The sequence below is a fragment of the Lepidochelys kempii genome, chromosome 8, assembly GCF_965140265.1.
Source record: "Lepidochelys kempii isolate rLepKem1 chromosome 8, rLepKem1.hap2, whole genome shotgun sequence".
In the NCBI taxonomy this organism is placed as follows: domain Eukaryota; kingdom Metazoa; phylum Chordata; order Testudines; family Cheloniidae; genus Lepidochelys; species Lepidochelys kempii.
In genome coordinates, this window is record NC_133263.1 from 54,996,045 (window position 1) to 55,018,115 (window position 22,071).

At 44.8% G+C, this 22,071-nt stretch overlaps 1 protein-coding gene across 1 annotated transcript in view; it reads right to left on the reverse strand.

Annotated features, from left to right (window-relative positions):
- NMNAT2 (nicotinamide nucleotide adenylyltransferase 2) overlaps window positions 1-11,034 on the reverse strand; it is a 73,792-nt gene extending 62,758 nt beyond the window's left edge. Inside the window, exon 1 of the mRNA XM_073356625.1 lies at window positions 10,804-11,034. Coding sequence (XP_073212726.1) covers window positions 10,804-10,888 — 85 coding nt within the window. The 5' untranslated portion in view covers window positions 10,889-11,034. The remainder of the gene's footprint in view (window positions 1-10,803) is intronic.
- Between the last annotated feature and the right edge of the window lie 11,037 nt (window positions 11,035-22,071).

Sequence of the window (22,071 nt, forward strand, 5' to 3'; positions counted from 1 at the left end):
CCCTGCAAGGGTGGCACTAATGGAACCGCTAGGGACCAGAGCTGCCATAGCGACTCTATGAGGATGGTGCTGGCCTCCCACTGACCCCTGGGATCTCTGCAGACTCCAGAAAATTGGAGGGCCTGGGGGTGATGGTCTGTACCGTGACAGAGCGCACAATCCACATCCCTGCCTTGTGGAACTTGTGAGGGAATCTCCACAAGAGATGTTTGCAAAAACTTCCTCCCCTGGCTCCCCTCCCATGCATTTTACCACAGGGAGGGGTGATCCAACGCCATCATTTCCTATGACCAAATAAGGCTTTTTAGTTATTATTGGCCTGAGTCTGCTTGCACTTACACACGCACAAGTCAGGCTAACTCCACCGACATCCAGAGCGTGATGCCAGTGGGAGTGAGACGAGAACTAGGCCCACTGGTTTAAATGGCCACACAGTGCACAGCTTTATATACCGAACGCTGCGTATTCTAACTGCGCCTGCACCATGGATGTGCCTGCCACTTTGAAATGCAGACAAAGATGGTCCTCCTTGCCCCAAAGCGTTTACAGAAACACTATTCTCCTCTATTGTTCGGGGAAGTATTAGAAACCAGTTACTTCCCAGCCAGAAGAGGCTAAATCTTTCAGTGAAAAAAGAGGAAGGAAGGATGCTTCCATGCAGTCACGCCAGACTTATCCAGGCTAAAGAAGAGATGCTTGGACAACTTCCCCACATTTGTTGGCTACTCTAGACAAAAATGTGATGCATTAACTAGGATTAGAAGCATATGTAGGGTGATTTGTGCTCACATGCACAGGGTTGAACTGATTTTCACATGTGGGGGTCAAGAAGGAAATGCCCCCACTCCCCTGGGGTTTCACCTTTCTCTGGAGCATTGAATTGGGATCAGGGGTTGGGTGTATCCCACACCAGCAATTTCCAGTATCAACAAGGGGCCATGGGAATTGCTGGAGCTCTGGTCCTTCCCATGTTTTCTCCATTGTTCTCTGTCCATAGTTTTCAGTGGTTTGGATTTCAGTGGCAGTTTCTCCAAAGCCCCACTAATGGTACACACAGAGCAGTGTAAGGAATGCATCTCCCCGGTTGTGGGCCTAAGTCTATGCTCTGTTACCCTACTTCAGTTCCACTGAACTGAACAGTATATAGCCTAGTATAAAACTGGGTGCAACAAGGTGGAGAATCAGGCCTATCTATCTGTGATGTACCCAGTAGCTGCTAGTGTCACATTACCATCTTGTGCTCTATCGACAGATTGAGATAATTCTGTATAAAGGATTCAGACATGAAATACAAGGGAAATTCAAGCCAGCCTGACAGAAGCTTTTAGGTCTTACATTCAGGGCCACCGTCAGGCATACGTGACTGTGTAGGGCACCGAAAATTTGGGGCACCACCAGGACTATAGGTGCCGACTTCTCATCTTGCTGAGGGGTGCTCGACCCCCCCACCCTGCTCCAGGCCCTGCCCTTACTCCTCCCCTGCCCCCAAGCCTCTTCCTGCCCCTGCTCCACCCCCGCCCCACCTCTTCCCCGCTTCCTCCCTGAAGCATGCCCTCTCCCCGCTCCTCTCCCTCCCTCCCGGAGTTTGAATGCTGCAAATCAGCTGTTTGCGGCATTCTGGAAGCACTGGGAGGGAGGAGGAGGAGTTGGTAAGCATAGGGCCGCCAGCGTGGGAGAGGCACAGGGGGAGGGGGCAGAGGGAGGGAGCTTGGTGACGGTGAGTGCTCTGCACTCACTAAATTTTCCCTGTGGGTGCTCCAGCCCTGGAGCCCCACACACGGAGTCCGTGCCTCTGACCGGGACAGCAGGGGGGGGTTGGCTCCCGCACACCCAGCATGTGCTGCAGTCTCCTTACTAGGCAGAAGGCAGGGGTCGTATTTACCGAGCTGAATGCACAGGCATAGGGACACCAGTATACCAGCACCAGTATTCATAGAGCAGAATGTGCCAGCATAGGGGCGCCAGTTTAATAATACTGTGTAGGGCCCCATAAATCCTAAATCCATAATGCTCACATTGCTGAGAAAAATCTCCTCTTTTAGGTTTCTGAGTGCCCTTCACAGGATGGGAATTTTGCTTGTGATCATGTACAGATACTATCACAATTGAAGTGAAAGCAGGAAAAGGGAAATGTTAACATCTTGTTCAGGACATGGGATTTCACAAGCTGTGTTCTGAGATCATTTGATTCAGCTGTTTTTGTAGTCCAGTCATCTCCACCACTAAGAAAACCCTATTTTTAAAACTCAAGAGATTAAAATAACAAAACAAAGAAACTCTCCATCTCCTTCCTGTTCGTTACTTTCAAAACTTAGTCTCTTTATCTTAGAAGCCTATTTACATAATGTAACAGATTTCAGTGGCTCCCCTTCGATGGGTTGCTTTGACTAATCAAAGCGCAGCCCGCTGGGATTTTTAATTGCTGGAATTTTCTTTGAACTGTGCTGCAATGGAGTTTTTACTTTGGGCAGTGGAGCGCTTTCTTATTTCTTCAGTAAAAATGTTTCAGATCGAATCATTTGGTCAGGAGATAGCTGGCATGTACTCACCATTAGTAGGTACACAGATGAATAGATATGGGCAGAAATTCACTTCACATTAGACAAAAAGAAAAAGAAGGGGGTTGGAGCTGTGATTCACAGCTGCCAATGTGAATGTGAACTAGAGGGCGCCATGTTCTGCTCACCAAATTGCCTGTGATGCCACAATCCCAATGGCTTATTTTGTAACTTATTTTGTCTGGAAAACAAATGTTCTTTAAATGGGGAGTAGGAGGGGGGGGCTGAGAGATTCATCTTGGATAAAAAAAATCTTTAAAGCACCTAAGTGACATAGGCTCTAGACTACCAGAATCTGGGACTGGATGACAGGGGATGGATCATTCCATAATTACTCTGTTCTGTTCATTCCCTCTGAAGCATCTGGCACTGGCCACTGTTGGAAGATAGGACTAAATGGACCAGTGGTCTGAGCTGGTATGGCTGTTCTTATGTTATTATGTAAGCTCCTAAGTGAAAAGCATTTCTCTCTTGCAAAAACAGGGTTGTATCAAATAGAATCTTACAATAACCCAGCATGCAGGAGATTAGAAAGGTTGTGTGCATATGGATGTCATAGATGTAATTAAAATCATGAGTTAGTAAAGTCTCACTGGGAAAATCTGTAGGAGAAAGTTCTGCAAGAAGGAAGGAAAATGCACCAGGTTCCCTTTGCAGGGTTCTCTCCAAATCATTCCGTCATGGATTTGTCCCATGCACAAGGAACAGGCGGGCCACACACAGATCCTGAAGTATAAGGAGAGACCTGGGCCTCCCACTGGCACTGGGCCTCCTTGCCCCCTGGCAGCTGGGCTCCATTGGACCCACACTACCAGGGGCATCTTCCATCAGTGGCTGCCTCTGGAACTCACCATGAATAAGGGCTTCCATAGCCCAGGGGAAAGTCAGGGAGATCAGAATAAAGCTGCATTAACGTTTATGTGCTTTCCCTGTGGATTTAGGAGTGGACAATATATGCACCCCAACCCATCACCCCCTAGCCCTGTAAAGGCCTTGCTCAGGATCCAGGGAATTCAGGAGGGGAGGTGCTGTGGAGGCAGCTGATCCTCCAACCTTTTATGATGAGTGGAACTGGAAAAAGAGGGTCGAGTTTCAGGAGGAGAAGCTGTGGAATGCAAGCTCAGGCCAGGTTGCTACTAAACAAACAGAGGCCTCTTACTCTACAGGTAATACTGCCTTCTAGGAATGCTCAATAAAGATCTCTTTCCTGCAACTCTGCCTGTTTGCTGTATCCCTTATGGCTAAAGAAAGACTGGGAGAGCTTCATGGAAATCTTGGTAGGGTTAGCTGGCTCCATGCTTTGATAAATTTCTTTTCAAGTGTCACATCCTAGATCATTTAACATTTCAATGGACTTTTCACCATCTGTGCAGTTTGTTTACATTTGTTTGTTTACATTTACAACTTCGCACTCTGCTGGAGATTTAAACTAGACTGGTGGGTTGGACTTTGGTTTCTCATCAGCTTCACTTCCTGGTTCTCCTGCCCTTAGCAGGCTGCTGATACATGGGGATCACCTATGATAGAGGGGAATGATTTAATGAAAAAGCAAACACACTCTTGTCAGCTGGAAGCTTGCCAATTTTTGCATTGTTTTGTTAATGGTGCTGCACAGATTATATTTTTGTTCTTGACGTTGGTTGTAGAGTTTGTCCTTTGGTGTCATTGCTTTGCCTTTTTAATGTAAAGGAGGTGACGGGGAACTGTGATATAGACAGATCCCCTTCGCAGCTGTTGGCTTTCTTGTCTGGGCACCTCAGGGTGTGGTCAATGGGCATATTTCTCATTGCAGCTGCCCCATCCTTTTGCATACAGAATTGCAATCAGCTGGGGATCAATTAGAAGTAGGCTTTGCCTCAGAAGTTCTGCTTCTGACAGTATTACATATACTATGCAGAGTTAGGCAAATGCCACACAATGTTTTGCTGAGTATTAACTTGAAATGAAAACTGAATTCAATTGAGTTCAATGGAACCACCCCATGCACGTGACTTAAGGCAAGCAGGTATATGGTTTTTAATGTTTAATGTTTGATGTCTTTTCCATTTGTTTTTAACTGAGGACTTTGTTCTGAGACTCACGCTCAATTGCATACTGTTGTGATTTTTGCATAGGGTCTGTTTTCATGTAGTAATGCCTGTTTTGGAATAAAAAGGAAACCTGATTTCACTTAAATTAAAAAGAATCACAAATATCTCTATTAATTTTAGATTTTATAAAACAAGCCCATCCCTTCCCCTTCCCCTGCTTATAAACAAAGCTGAAATTTGGATCCTAAGCAAAGTGGACAATGTTCCTTTAAATATACAAAAGGCAACTCAAACACTGTGACTCAGACTACATACACATTTCAGAGTACATATAACATTACAAACAATTCAAGGTGTGATTTCAGAGCTATTATGGTGTTATCAGAACCACTTCATATAGGTGGGTGCATAGCATTATACCTGCATCTATTATACACACATATATAAAGAAAATTAAACTTGGCTAGTGTTAAGAGCCTGACCCTGCAATTTACAAAGTGTGGCCAGAGCCCTGCTGAGGTCAGTGGGACTTGCCATGTTTATGGGGATCTGTCCCAGTGGAGGATGTTGTAAAATGCATGGTTGTGACAAAATCACAACCACCTGAAAATCTGCACCTAAGGAGGAAGCTTCACGTTAAACTCAAGTGACTGGTGAAGAAAGGACCCAGTCGACAATAGCACGCATCAAAAAAAGCCACCCTAGCCCTAATCCTCCAGGCAAACTCAGCTGGGCTTTGCCCTGAGTAGAAGACTACAGGATCCAGCTCCACAAGTGAAAGAATGAGTATCGGCCTTTACCTGGCATTTCCTCTCTCTGTTAGTTGTATTTTAAGCAGATATAATTTCTCTGATATTGAAGAGCAAGTGTTTCCTATCAGGTTTATGAGGGCCATTTCTTTACCTGAGAGAGGAAGACGGTCTCTTGAATACACATTTAGTTAGTTGTTTGGAACACGTTATTTACAGGAAGCAGCACTGTTCTGCTCTCTGTTGAGGACAGAGTCAAAGGAGCCATAGAAACTAAGAGCCAAATCCTGCTTGCCTAGCTCACATGATCACTCCCACTGACTTAGTGGGGCAGCTTCCATGAGTAAGGTGACCAGGATGTGGCCTTAAAAACCCAGTTCTGTAACCCTTGCTCACAAAAGCAGTCCTTACTTGCTATGAGAGTTCTCAGCCCTTACTCATGCCAGTAATCCTACTGGGGTAAGTATGGGCCGACGGTTAAGTAAGGGTTGCAGAACTGGGTCCAAATTTATAATGTATTCATAGATTTTTAAGGCCAGAAAAGACCTATCTGACCATGTGGTCTAACCTCCCACATGACACAGACCAAAGAGCCTCCCCCAATAACTTTTGCACCAAGCCCATAACTTCTGATTGAGCGACAGCATATATTTTAGAAAGTTACCCAGTCTTGATTTAAGTGAAGGAAAATCCATCACATCCCTAGATAAGTTGTTCCAATGGTTAATTCCCCTCACTTTAAAATGTGAGCATTATTTCTAGCCTGAATTTGTCAAACTTCAGTTTCCAACCATTGGATCTCATTCTACCATTTTCTGCTAAAGAGCCCTTTATTAGCAGCAATCTCTTCCCTGTGTGGGTATTCATTGATATAATGAATCTCTTAACTTTCTCTTGGATGAACAAGTTTATTTAGTCTCTTGCTAGAAGGCACATTTTCTACACCTCATATCATTCTTGTAGCTCTTTTCTGAACCCTTCCCAATTTTTCAACATCCTTTTTGAAGTCTGGACACCAGCTGTGGACACAGTATTCCAGTAATAGTTTCAATAATCCCAGGTACATAAGGTATACTACCTCTCTACTATTATTTGATAGTCCCCCCGCTTACACATCTAAGGATCACATGTGCTCTCTTAGCTACAGCATTGCACTGGGAGCCCATGTCCAATTGGTTATCCACCATGATCCCTAAGTGCTTTTCAGAGATGCTGTTTTCCAGGATACAGTCCCCCATCTTATAAATATGACTTACATTCTTCATTCCTAGGTGTTTGACCTTCCATTTTGCTGTGCTAAAACATATGTTGTTCAAATGAGCCCACTTTACCATAACTGACCTGGTCCCATCACTAATGACACAAAAATTGGCGGAGTAGTAATCTGCAAATTGTACCAGCAATTATTTTATATTTTCTTCCAGGTTATTGATAAAGATGTGGAATAGCAATCGGCCAAGAACAAATTCTTGTGGGACCCTGGTAGTAACATCCCCGCTGGATGACACTTTCCCATTTACAGTTGCTTTTTGTGATCAATCAGTTCAACAAATTTTAATCCATTTAATATGGGATGTATTGATATTTTTTTAAATGTTAGTTTTTTTCATCAGAATGTCATGCAGGACTAAATGCCATACAGAAGTCCAAGTACATTATGTCACCACAGTTACCTTTATTAACAAAACCTATCTCATCCAAATACCAAAACAAGTTTGACAAGACCTATTTTCCATAAAACCATGTTGATTAGCGTTGGTTATGCTATCATCTTTTAATTCCTTGCTGACTGCATCCGATGTTATCCTATCTATTACTTTGCTCAGGACTGATGTTAGACTATAGTTTCCAGGGTCATCCTGTCTACCCTTTTAAAATATTGGTGCAACGTTTTCTTTTTTTCAGTCCTCTAGAACTTCCCCAGTGATGCAAGATTTGTTAAAAATCAGCTATAATAGTTCTGAGCGCTCCTCAGCAAATTCTAAAAGAATATTTTTGGGTGCAAGTTATCCACTCCTCCTGATTTAAAAATGTTTAACCTTAATAATTGCTGTTTAGCATCCTTCCTAATTACGGATGGAATAGAAAGTACTTCTTTATCATTGTAAGATATGAATATATCCTCAAGATTCTTTCTGAATACAGAACAGAAATATTGACTATTTCTGCCTTTTCTGGACCAGGATTGATAAATTTACCATCTTGATCTAGTTTCTGAGTTACGCCATTACTAGAATTTCATGTGTTCCTGATATATTTAAATAACTTCTTCTTGTTCTTTAATCATACTGGCCATAGATTTATTCACTGATGCTTTTAGCTTTCCTTATCAATCACCTGCATTTACTAACTGCCAATTTGTATTCATTACTATCAGCATCCACTTTTTCTATTTGTTATATAAATTTATTTATTTATTGTTGTTTTCATCTTTCGTTTATGACTGCAGCATTGTGAGGGTATTCATTTTTCACTTAATAAAACATTCTTAAACAATTTCCAATTATTCACATTTTTATGTTTAAATATTTCCTCCCACCAATTTTGCTCAAAATTGTTTTCAGCTTTGGGGAATTGGCCATTTAAAAGTACCAAGTATATTATTGGTGAGGACTATATTCTGTTTGCACGTAGTAAAGGAAATTAAATTGTGATCACTTGCATCTATGGAACAATCAGTTTTTAGTTTGGTTATCAATTCCTCTTTCCTCATCAGAATGAGGACTAATACTGAACAACTAAGTTAGTTGCATTATTTTGTGTATTAGAAAGTTATTGATAACTTTTAGAAACTCCAAGTATGTTTTACCAGCATTAGCATGAGACCCCTAGCATATATCCATCAGACTGAAATCCTCCATGATATTGCACTTTTTCTTTCCACACATTATTGATAGATGATTAAGGAGCTGCTCTTTCTGTTCCTTGGTCTGATTCGATGGTGTATAGCAGACCCGCCCCCTCTCCTCAGTACCCTGTCTTGTGATTTATCAGTTACTGTATTGATCCATAAGCATTTCAGGTGCTGTCCTTCTGAACTGTCAGTAATTCTAAAGAAGGTAACACACATTTTTGACGTACCATGCCATTCTCTCCCCTTCTGTCCATTCTTTGTTCTAAATTGTGAGTTTCCAGTGATTTTAACATTTCAGTCATCTGAATCATCCCACCAGGTTTCACTGATACAAATCAGATCAAATTCCTTTTAGAAATTAGTGTTTCTAATTCCTTCTGTTTGTCACCCAGGCTTCTAGCACTTAGTATTTTAGTTGGCTCTCTGTTTAGTACTCTGATCTCTCACACACAAGAGCTGGAGCTGACACCTTGGTCCAGTCTTACATTTTCCAGACAGATAGGAAATGAAAATGCCACAGAGACAGTACACTCAGTGCCTATGAGAGAGAATCCCCCAGAGAATAAGTGGCACGATGCACTGCAAAAGGCATTCTAGCCACATGCGAGGCCATGTTTGGTGTGTGTCTCTGGGTGTGGTGAATCAGGGGAAATTAAAATGGGAGACTCCAAGAGCATGAAAAGATGCACCAAGAACCTGCTAGAAAAATAATACTTAATGGTTCTCATTATGGTCTGTTGTGTAGGTACGAACTGAGCATTGGTTTCCACCCTTTCTCTGTATGGTAAAGTGGTATCAAACAGTTCTCAAAATACCTTTCTGCCCCGTACAGTGGCTTTGCTTTGAATTTCTTTACACATTATGTTAAATGTTGTTGTTTAAAATAAGACCCAATCCAGTTTTGTGGGTAGGTGGATCATTTCAAAGGGAACGTTGCTCAGTTTCTAATGTAAATCTGATGGTGGCAGGAAGGGGGGTACGAGTGTGCAGATCTCTCCAGACCCATATTTAAGAACTTCGGGGCAAATTAGAGTCTAGGAGAAGATTTTTGGACAATAGAGTTGTAGATAGAGCCCTGTGTAAATAAAGGAAGATCTAGTGGATTCTTACTCATCTCTAGCTGTATATATGCACACAACTTATACTGAATTAAAATAGGTTGTGAATAGTACCCACATCTATTAACCTGACTTCACTCATGTTTATCCCTTCGGGGAGACAAGGTGGGTGAGGTGATATCTTGTACTGGTGAGAGAGACAAGCTACTCTACTGGTGAGAGAGACAAGCTTCAGTGTTTTCACAGAGCTCTTCTTCGGGTCCTTTGGGGAATGTTATGGGCCCTTTCTCTAGAGCAGTAGCAGGAACTTGTTCAGTTTCATTAATCCTTCAATGAGATGTTTAGCTACAATGGTATGTAATCAGCCCTTAAAAACGCCAGGGCTTGCTAGCTAACATGACCTTGTCCCCTCACACTCCTGCCCGCACCAGCCTGAGTATGCTTCAATATATCACATATCAGGCTCTTACTAGCAGGAAGGAGATTTCAGCACCTGCCTGCGGACAGCGCCCAACCCTCAGCATTGATCTCTCACCTGCACCTGGCACATGCTCTCCTAGTGACACCAAACAATAGCCTCTGACAGCTCTTCTGACACCAGCCAGCAAGCAGCGAACCCACTCCTAGACCCGCAGCAGGGAAGCCCCCTTTCTTCCTGCTGCCAGCTGATCCCACACAGCCAGGGAAACCCACTCCCACCCTAGTGCCACCAGCTCCGAGCCAGGCAGGGCCCCTCTCCCTTCCTGCTGCCACCTGATCCCAGCCAGTCATATAACCCACCCAACCTCCATGGACACCAAAGCTCAAACAGCCGCCTCTCCTCCAGAGGCCCCTGTCCAGTCCAGCAAACACTCATCTACCTTTGAACACCCTCCCCCCCCGTCCACCCCACTCACCCCAAATCCTGCGCAGCCATGAAATCTTCATCCAATCTTCACCGAGCCCCTAAAGAATCAACCAATGCCACATCTCCTGCCCACTCCCACCCCCAGGAAGATCCCCCCCACGCACACACACATACCAGATTGATCCCCCTGCCCATCCCACTAACAAAAGTTCCCTGTCCCCAAAGCCCCTGCAGCTCCCACCCTCAGCCTAAGCAGGCAGAGCCTGGCTGCCCCTGGCACTGATGGCCCCCTGACTGAGTAGATGCCTAACAACTAGCCATTGCACCTCCAGCCTGCCCTGGGCTCTCTCTCACCAGTGACCCCTGCCATGGTCCTAGCCCTGCCAAGCCAGCCACGCAGGGCAGTCCTGCTCGCTAAGTGCCCAAGTAGGGTGACCAGGTGTCTGGATATTAGGGGCATTGTCTTATATAGGCAACTATCCTCCCTGAAGATAAGTGTCCCCATTTTTCACCCTTGCTATCAGGCCACCCTAGCCCCGACCCCAGGGCTGGTGCAATCCAGCTTCCCTTCGCTCCGGGCATGTGGCCTCCCCGCAGAACAGGCCGGCTCCGACGCAGCCAGCATCCTCCCTGATGGCCCGGTGCCAGCAAATTCAATCGCACTGAAAAATCCAGGGGTGCGGAGCGGGCGGGGGGGACGGACTCACCGAACATCTGGATGTGCCCCTTGGTGATGGGGTTGAAGCTGCCGCAGGACAGCAGGATAACGTGGGTCTTGGTGGTTTCGGTCATGGTGCTGCTTTTCTGCCAGCTCGCTCCAGCCTCTTTTTGTGTCTCGGTGTGTCTGCAGAGGGAGGAGGGAGGCGAGGCGCAGCCGGCGCTGTGGGCTCCAAGGAGCTGAGCCAGACGCAAGCAGCATCTCTCCCCTCCTCCTTTAACGCTTTCAGTGCCACAGTGGGGCTGCTGGAGACACACACACTCCAGAGAGAGGCTGCTGGAGACACACACACCAGAGAAGGGCTGCTGGAGACAGACAGACAGACACCCACCCCCTAGAGAGGGGCTGCTGGTGCCTGGAGATATAGTCACTCACACCCAAAATTAGCTATGGCACCAGGATCTTTCTGGAGCCAGCCAAATTAAAATGCCTGAATAGAGAACAAGTCCAGCCACTCCTACTACCCCCAAACTCTGGCACACCCCAGTGCATCAGCACCACAGAACTCAGGACCCAGCACGTGACTCCTGCCAGAGCCGTACAATTTTTGCCCTTACCACCCAAAGAGCATGGTATGAGTACAAAACAAGCATAGTTGTTCCTGCTGCACTAAAATATCCCAAACCATGATGTAGCCCAGCATATGAATGCCACAAACAAACAACCCAACAAACTACATATCTGGCAGCTGGATCTTCAAAATGTTTGGCCTCAAACCCCAGTATGTACAATCTAAATGGAAAACAGGGTCTAGCCCCTCCTACTTTGCTAGGAAAATACAGACCTTGATGCAGCCTGGCCCAGAGCCCTGGAAAAATGCACATCTATTAAGATCCAATGGTTGAAAGCTGAAGCTAGTCAAATTCAGACTGGCAATAAAGCATTAATGTTTAACAGTGAGAGTACTTAACCATGGGAACAATTTACCAAGGGTCGTTGTGGATTTTCCATCACTGGCAATTCAAGATCATGATTAGATTGTTTTTGGAAAGATATGCTCTAGTTTAAAAGGAGTTATTCTGGGCAGGGTCTGAGGCCTATGTTACGGGGGGCGGGGGGGCAGACTAGTCACTTGATGATCAGAATGGCCCGTTATGGCTTTGGAATCTGAGTCAATGGATCCTGCCAATTTTTACTCCAAACTCTACTGAGGGGAATGTAGTAGCTCCCAGAGCACCAACCCCCCAACTCCTGTTGCACAGTAGCACCACAATAATATTTATTATTTGTATTACAGCAGCACCTAGGGGCTCAATTGAAGCCCGGGCTTCATTGTACTAGGCTCTGTACACATAGTAATAGACAATCTACACATGCTCACAGCCCGCTACCACCCCCAGAGAAGGGCTGCTGGAGACTGGATTTCCCCCCTTATATACACACACCTGGGAGGGGCTACAGAAGACAGGCTTCCCCTCCCGCAACACCACACAGCTAGCAGGAGTTGTTGGAGACGGATCCCCACACATACCCACCAAGAAGGGGCTAATGGACACTGAATTTCTCTCTCTCTCTCTCACACACACACACACACACACACACACACACACACACCCACCCCAGAGGGTCTGCTGGAGTCTGGGTTACACACAGCATAAAGGTGGTTCTGGAGACTGGATCTTCTCTCCCTCCCACCCACCCCCTCCCCGGGACTGGATCACATGTATACACTCACACCAAGATAGGCTACAGCAGGCTGGATTCAAACACTCACAAATGCTCTCCCCCACCCCTCCAGCTCAAGGGTATCTCTATCCCTTGAATTCCTCCTAACACCAGGGAGATTCTATCCTCTGCAAGCAGCTTCCTTCCCAACACAGAGTAATTCTGCATGCAGCTTTCTCTTTCTTGCCCTTCCTCTAACAAAAACACAGATTTCTTTCTGTCCTTTTCCTTAAGAGATTTCAAAGTACCAAACATTTATTGTTTATACTGCAGGCTCTTTGTCTCTGTTAGTTCCACAATACTATACCCATCTTTCTCTCCCTTTTGTGCCTCTGTTTTTCATCTCTGCTAACAACAAAGGTCTGTATGGCCCCAGTTTATGTATTCCTCTTTACGGTTCTCACTATCAATCTGCACAATCCCCTGCTTGCTAGTATGGATGCATCTTTTTATTTCCAGGATTGGACTTGAAAAGTTTTGTTTTGCGAAAGGCCACAGATCCAAGTTCTGATAGCAGTCGATGAAATCCTTAAGCCTATCGGAAAGTTCTTCCAGCTACAGAGAATTCAAGCCCATTTGCGCAGGAAAATCTTATTTATTACTTGCATTATGGGAGCACCTAGGGGGCCCATTGTACTAGGCAATGCACAAACACATAACAAGAGACAGTCCATCCATCCCAAAAGCTATGGGACCCAATAAAACACACACCTGGAGTTTCTTTCAACCCACTGTACACAGAGGCTGTCCCTTGTCCCTCTGACTAGATTGCCATTGTCCATGGGAAAGCTTCCAAGATGTTGAAAGAATGTTTTCTTTCCTAGTCTCTTTTTTTTTTTTTTTTGTGGTGTTCAGCTGTCTAGAATTCCAGAGGAATTGCAGCATCATTGAAGCCCTGGATGAGCTGCTAGGAGGATTGTGTGTTGATGGCATTCCTTTTCTCTCTTGACAAGCTTGTTCAAACCTCCTCGTGGTTGATACCTCACAAGCCCCCTTCTGAATAGCCCTTGAAAGCTGAAGGCTCTAGGAAAGTCTGACATTTCTATCCATATGTCTCATCTGTCAAAATTAAACAAACAGCACTCTCTGCGTAAAGCATAGAAAACAGGAAGCAGTTTATATGCAGCAGTGAGGGCTCTTTTAAGAAAAAGACATTGACAACTAAAATGGAAGAAGCACTAGAAAATACTCCCAGGCAGAAAGAAGTTGTGTTAAGGTTTTCAATATCTCTCAGCCACTTCAGGGAAAAATCCTTAAGGATGAGCTAGGATGAAAATAATGTGTCACAGTCAGGAATAAGAGGTAGCCTTGATGTAGGAATCACTGGGTGAGGTTCTATGGCCTGCATCATGCAGGAGGTCAGACGTGGGTGTTCATAATGATCCCCATACGGCCCTAAAACCTATAAAGTTCTCACAGAGGACTTAAGTGGTACAAATGTTTTGTGCTGGCTCTCTGCCTGGGGGTGAATTTCACCATAAGAGCGGCCATACTGGGTCAGACCAAAGGTCCATCTAGCTCAGTAACCTGTCTTCCAACAGTGGCCAATGCCAAGTGCCCCAGAGGGAATGAACAGAACAGTTAATCATCAAGTGATCCATCCTCTGTTACTCATTCCCAGCTTTCTGGAAAACAGAGGCTAGGGACACCATCCCTGCCCATCTTGGCAAATAGCCATTGATGGACCCTATCCTCCATGAATTTATCTAGTTCTTTTTTTAACCCTGTTATAGTCTTGGCCTTTACAACATCCTCTGGCAAGAAGTTCCACAGGTTGACTGTGCGTTGTGTGAAAAAATACTTCCTTTTGTTTGTTTTAAACCTGCTGCCTATTAATTTCATTTGGTGACCCCTAGTTCTTGTGTTCTGAGAGGGAGTAAATAACACTTCCTTATTTACCTTCTCCACATTCATCATGATTTTATAGACCTCTATCATATCCCCCCTTAGTCGTCTTTTTTCAAAGCTGAAAAGTCCCAGTCTTATTAATCTCTCCTCAAACGGAAGCCATTCCTTACCCCTAATAATTTTTGTTGCCCTTTTCTGAACCTTTTCCAATTCCAATATATTTTTTTGAGATGGGGCAACCACATCTGCACACAGTATTCAAGATGTGGGCATACCATGGATTTATATAGAGGCAGCATGATATTTTCTGTTTTTTTTATCTATCCCTTTCTTAACGATTGCCAACATTGTTTGCTTTTTTGACTGCCGCTGCACATTGAGTGGATGTTTTCAGAGAACTATCCACAATGACTCCAAGATCTCTTTCTTGAGTGGTAACAGCTAATTTAGACCCCATCATTTTATACATATAGTTGGGATTATGTTTTCCAATGTGCACTACTTTGCATTTATCAACATTGAATTTCATCTGCCATTTTGTTGCCCAGTCACCCAGTTTTGTGAGATCCTTTTGTAGCTCTTCGCAGTCTGCCTGGGGCTTAACTATCTTGAGTAGTTTTGTAGCAGCTGCAAATTTTGCCACCTCATTGTTTACACCTTTTTCAAGATCGTTTATGAATACAGTATGTTGAATAGGACTGGGCCCAGTACAGACCCATGGAGGACACTACTATTTACCTCTCTCCATTCTGAAAACTGACCATTTATACCTATCCTATCTTTTAACCAGTTACCAATCCATGAGAGAACCTTCCCTCTTATCCCATGACTGCTTACTTTGCTTAAGAGCCTTTGGTGAGGGACCTTGTCAAAGGCTTTCTGGAAATCTAAATACACTATATCCACTGGATCCCCCCTTGTCCACTATACTTAATGAGCTGAAATAAAATGGAACACAGAGTAAGTGTATGCTCCAGACATACATGTGATGTTCAGTCACACATGATCATTTAAAGGAACATTGGCAGAGGTCAGATTTGGCCTTGCATTTAGGTTTTCTCAAAATAAGTTTTCACAACTATGCAAACCTCTAGAAATGGCTCCTTTTTTTCTTTTCTTTTTTTTTCTTCTTTTTTTCTTTTTTGCAATTCAAGTGTACACCATTTTTAAAAGCAAATGAACATTCTCCTGCCAGTCCCATTGCAGCATTGTGCTAGGCTTTGAGACCCTAAAGGTAAAGCTGACTGGTCTATTTCCTTTACATGGACTAAGAGAGAGGCAAAAAATAAACTGTCAACCCCAACTAGTGAAAGGCATGTTCAATTTTTAAAATTCTCTCAGTGTTAACAGTAAACAAAGGTGTCATTAAAAATATAAGTAATTAAATTTGTTATCTGAAGTGATTCAAGGTGAAACTTTTGTGTTATGCCTCCTAGATGGGCAGCCCAGGGAGAGGGAGAGCTAAGGTAGCTTAAAACCCACTTTTATGCCATGTGGATTCTGGGCTGGTCTGGGGGCCAAAACAGATACTGGCCTAACTTAGGCAGCTCAAGAAGCTGCGTAAATTTATTGTAGCCCTGCCTGGGAGCAGATCAGAATCCCCCATAGTATTGTGTTCTATGGCCCTGCCCACAGCCCTGCCCTTGCCCCACTCCATGTATGCTATGGTAGGGCTTGCAAGTGACACTGCGCAAGATGCTTGTACCTGGGGCATTCTCTTCCAGCTGAGAAAAGGGCTGTTACTGACTCTGTCCCGAGTAGGGTAAAGAGTGGAAGGGCGAATCCTTCCTATGGTTTTGCCTGCCAGTCTCACTTGAAAATAGTCCTTTAATTTCTTGTTTGGTCAGAAGTTGAATATTTGGTTTCCTTATTAATATGAATACTATTCTCCAAAAAGAGAGGCTGGTGTCCACAGAAATGCTCTTGGTGAATCTTTAAGATTTTGTAGAGTCCTGTGAACGTTTATGATTCATTTTCTTTTGCAGCATTAGCCAATGTGTATGTTACACGTATCATTTACAGCACAGTAGTATGGATCAAGCACAAGGTGAGACTATTGTATGTATGACCATTGGGCAGCTATGCCAGCTGCATTGTATTGTTTTTCCCACATGGCTGTTCACTGGAATATCCCACATTGTCTTAGAACAGGACAACTCAGCATTTGGCCTAAGTGGATAGGAAAACTGTCAAATGGAAAATACATATATGTGCTGGCCAGGTACAAGCTGGGGAGATAATTTCATGGACCAATAGCTGGAATGGCAGTATCCAAAACACAGATAAGGAAGGTACAGGACGACAAGTTAAGAAACTGGTCCGTACTTGGGGGCCGGATCTTAGGTGTCATATAAAGTGCTTCCTAACTTGTAAGCAACCATCCTATAAATAGCAGTGATTTAGAGGCTGTATTTTGGGTAGCAACGGCATAAGGTGAACTGAACATGTTGCAGGAACTGGCTTCCTGGATGGATAGGTGATGTATTCATTCTTTCTTTCCTGTATCATACTGTTTTGTTGATAACCAAGCTCAGCCAATGTATTGTCCATTTAGTCTCTCGAACATTTTTCATATTGAACCACAAATGTATTCAAAATCAATTAGCTCTACATTTTTTTAAAGCAATAATGTATTTTAAAAGAAATACATCTTCAGAGAAACCTGTGCCTTCACTTCAGACCAGCAGGCTAGCGGGACTGAGCTAGAGCTAGGTCCCAAAGAGGCTTCTGCCTTGAAATAACCCCAGCCAACTAGAGATGCTGAGCCAGTGACCCCAGCAGGGCCCCTGCCTTGATGTCACTTAGCAAGCTAGAGATATTGAGTCAGTGAAGTCCCAAAGGTCCATCCTTTGCTGTTAGACTAGCAAACTAGAGGTACAAGGCCAGTAACCTTCAGCCTTGACATCAGCCTGGCATGCTAAAATTGACGAGGTAGTGACCTCAACTTGGACCTGGAACTTTGACATCAGACCAGGAAACTAGAGATACAGAGCAGGGATTGGAGTTAAAGGGACTTTTTTGGCTGGCTATGGGTCTGCTTGAGGACACAGACCCCTTTCTGATACATTTATTCCCTGGTCCCCATTATTTTCCTCCTGCAATAGCCCATCACAAGAGATGCTGCAATGTCACTTCAGCACTACAGAAAACTGAAAAAAGGGAAGTATATTTTGTGAAAAGATTCAAAACAAATGAAATTTTGTTGTCACCAGGGTGTTATGTAATAGTGAATGGAGGGAAACGTCTGCCAAACAGTCTCTCTACAATGGAGTGATCCAGACTCTAAATAAATTGGGGACCCCCGGGCTTACACTGCAAGTTAGGGAAAAGTTACTTTAGGAAATAGTAAAGCCTTCAGAGCACTGCAATTTTATAGGTGTGCTATTTTCTGTGTCGTTCTGCCTTTAAAACCAAGTGCTTTAATGGCCATGTACGTGCATTGGGGTGATATCCAAGGGAGGTTGTGGAACCCCTGTCATTGGAGGTTTTCAAGAACAGGTTGGACAAATGCCTGCCAGGGATGGCCTAGGTTTACTTGGTCCTGCCTCAGGGCAGGAGGGTGGACTTGATGACCTCTTGAGGTCCCTTCCCACCCTACATTTCCAGGAAAATGAGAATACATTTTTAAGCCTCTATGAATGATCTAAAATAGCTTTGCTACACATTAAAGGGTTATGATTTTTAAGGTCTGCCTTCTCTGAAACTACCATGGCCAGTTGTTGCTAATTATGAAAAATGTTTTCTGTTACTGGGGAGGGAGACTTCCCTGCTCTCCAATGGATCCAGTATGGTGTTTCTAGCTCTGATGGTTCACCAGGTGTGTGAAGGGGTGTCCACCCCATACAAGACTGGAAGGGGTTAAGATGGCCAGGCAGGCCAATTAACTCCACAGGCTGTACCTGGAGGACATAGCCAGCTCCAGGCACCAGCTTTCCAAGCAGGTGCTTGGGGCAGCATTGAGAATGGGGCGGCGGTCCATGTCCTGCAGCAGCAATTCGGTGGCAGCCCCGCTGCTCTTCCGGCTGTGGCAGCAATTCGGCGGCACTTCCACCGCTGTTGTGATGGCAGCCAATTTGGCGGTGACTGGTTGGGGCGGCAAAATTGGTAGAGCCGCTCCTGCTGGAGGAGCAGCCAGGGAGCAGGGGATTGATTGGGAGCAGGCTCAGCTGGGCAGGAACAGGTGGGACTTCCATAAAGCCGGGGAGCAGATAGCAGAAGGGGGATGCAGGGAAGTAGGCTGCAGCCACTCCCTGGGAGAAGAGAGGTGCGTTAGGGGCTAGAGGATAGTCCACAGCTCCTTTCTGAGAGGAAGGAGTTGAGGCTGGCGAACCCAGAGAGTGGGCTATGAGAAAGGTAGGAAAAGGCTCAGGGAAGAGCAGCAAGGTAAGCAGCAAGGTGCAGGCCTTGGCCTGGGACAGTTTGTCCAGGAAAGACTTTGTTGCGTCAGCCCAGGAAGGGGAATAAGTATGGTGACCCAGCCAGAGGGCCAAGTCTTGAAGTGGAGGCTGTGGTTCCTGGAGCGTGAGGGGTCCACAGGATGAGAGGACAACAGCAGAAACACCACCTGAGGAGGGGCACCACCTACCCAGAGCTAATCCCCAGGATGGTCAGGAGGAGGCTCTATCACATTTTAAGTGAGTGGACACCATCACAAGGTGTCAGACCTTAAAAAGCGATGGGGCCTAGACCTTCCTGGGCTTCAGAGCAATGGGCAAGGGGGGACCTGTGCTTTCCCCGGGAAAGGAGGAATCAGTTCTCTGAAAAGCTTGAATTTTTTATTTAGTTTTTTGATCCGAGAGTGGCTACTTGAGGCTGCTCAGAGGCTTGGCATGTTAGTAGTCCTGGTGGTGATGGATTTGTGGGCAGAGTTTAGATGAGCTGGCCAGAGGTGCAAAATAAGGCCCTGATCCTTCAAGCCACTGTGTGCATGGAGCAGCTTGCAGGATCGGGGCCTAAATATACTTCAGCATGTGGTTGCAGAAATATGATTGTCATCTGTCTGTGTGTCTGTGTGTGTGTAAAGTGAGGGGAGGGGCTCATATACAGATATGAAGGAGGGGGGAAATCTAGAACATTACGTCCATCAACAGATAAGAGTCACAAACTTCCGATTCTAAACTGCAGGGAGAATCAGCTGCTCACAGGACTATGGGCTGAGATTATGGAGACAGATCGGTCACTCTTTCTAACTTAGCCAATTTTCAGCCTAAAATAAAGCAGATGATCAAAAGTATATGAAAGTGTCACAAACTCTCCTGCAGGCTGGGCATACAGAATTCTTGCACAGAGACATCAATGGACTGTACTCTGGAATTCAGTACTTTGAAGATTAAGAAGCCTTGACTAGCCCATCTTTTCTCAGTAGAGCAGAAGATTTTAAAGTCTGCTCTCTAGCAAATATTGAGGACAGGAGAAATTTGAACAATCAGACTGAACTCTCAGTCTTCTCTTTTCTCTCTGACTGCAGCCCAAGGCTCAGGCACATGACAAATCTAATATAGAGGATCCATGAGATGCACTTAGTGAAGTCTGTGCCATGTTCTTAGGGGTCAGACAGTGTCATTAATTATAAGCACTGATGAGCAAATGATGCACTGCATTTAAAATATGTAGTTACTATAATCCTTTATGCACTGGGGCACTGCTGGGTTTGGGGCTTTCTCAAAACTGATTCAATAACACATTGATTTTTGTTCCTTTAAAAATTTTCAGTGAATTTTCCACCCTGACAGCCCTGGAGACTGAGGTGTTCGTTGGATAAGACATTTTCAAGGCAGCCAGGGGACTTGGGTTCTCATTCCAGTTCCTTCATCATTAATCTGCCGTGTGACTTTGGGTAAGTCAGTTTCTACATCTGTAAAACAGGGATAATAGTTCTTATTTTCCCTTGGAATGTGCTTGGATATTTATATCAGTGGCAAATGTTTTTATCTATGCAAAGCTCAGGCAGTGCAATCTTTGCACCACGTTGTCTCACTCACGGGCATCAGCTCATCTCTGGAGGCATTGCTTCTAGGAAAAAGATTAGTTCAGCCTCCGTTCCCCTTTCAGCCTTCACTTCTTTGTTAACGCAGCCAGTAATGGTGCTAAACAGAACTGTGATGGTGGCTTTTATGATGTGGTCACCTGCACACAAGGAAATGGCCAAAGTTCATCACATCATTTCACATAAATCTCTGGGTAGCTATCAGATGGTAACACCTTTCACACACTACCAACTTTGCTCAGATTTAAACCACTAATAAAGGTAAAGTCTTCACCTCTTATTTGCAGTCCTCTGAGCCATCCAGTTACTCCCCAATAGAAAGGGAGAAGAAACTGAAAGAAGGAAGATGCTTTCCTTACTTTCATAGGGGTTCCAGCAATATTCCCCAAATTGCTACCTGTTTCAGAAACTAGATAAGTCCCTTTCTTCTACCCTTTCTCTATCTAAATTCTTATACTGGTTCCCATCATCACAGCATCTGAATCCTACAGATATGCTCTACTCTACCAATGGGCTGGAGAAGAGGAAACAATTGTTTAGTTCAAGGATGATGATCACATAAAGGAAGAGCAGTGTGAGGCAGTCAGAAGTCCATTGCATGAGCAAGTCTATGCAGAGAGCTGCAGTTTACCCAGCAAAAGCCTGACAGCCCAGAAAAGGGGGTGAAAGTGAATCAAGTCAGTTTCCATTTTCACAAAGCGCTTGACCAAAGTGTCACTGATGTTGAGGGTGCTGAGTTTTGGGTAAATCTAACATCCTGGATTGGGTGTATCTGACCCTTGGATGGGTGCACAATGGTGGAGAAGGGTGCAAGAAGCCTCTCCCTTCGCAAGGGCCAGTCCCAGTCCCAGTCCCTGTACACTCCTGAGCACAGGGACTGCTCCGTCATAGCACCACCTGGCTCAGAAACCATGCCAAAGAGAGGAGAGAGCAGTCATGACCCACTCTCCTCCTACACCTCCAACAGATCCAGGCAACTGTGCATGGGAGGGAGCATGGTCCCTGCGAGACCTGATCCACACTGTGCTCCTGAGGTATAATAGCTCCCAGTGCAGCCCTTCCCCTGCATCAGCACAGGGCTATGGCTAAAAGCCACAGCAGAACCCTAGCAAGTGACACCAAAGGATTAAAAGAACCACTTGCAAGATGAGGCTCAGGAAGCTGTGAGGAACTAAATAATGATGCAGTGATCTTTATGGTTTATGATTGTCTAACTGCCAGAGTTAATGGACAGGATATACTGTTGTTCAGTGAGTGCAGAATAATGAGTGTCTAGAAGCAAATGACTAAAAAAGAGGGAATAGCAGCTGAATGAGAAAAAGGTGGAGTCAGGATAGGGGAAAGGGAAGATAAGAAAACCTCTAAAACCTTCCAGCTAACCTGCAAATGCAGTGCTAATAAGATGCTGAACTGGACTGCTAGAGAAATGTGACACCTAGGAGAAGAGGTGCTTTGATCATTGTACAGGGCACTAGTTAGACTTCTTCTATTGTACTCTATCCTGTAACATAGCTTAGAAAATATGGCTACTGTTAAGAATTACTGACAAGCTCCCACTTTAAATCCTAAGGGGTTTCCTGGTCCTGCTTGCAATCTAGGGGGCTCAGAAGGAAACATCTGAGCTGGGTCCTCTGCAACCAGTCTGGAAAGAGCCAGCTTAAAGCAAGGTGGGGTGAGTTGTGCTTTGCTGCCTTAGGAAGCAGCCTGTTTTCTCACTCTCTGTTTTTGAGTCTTGTGTGTCAGGGTTCTGGATTGTAA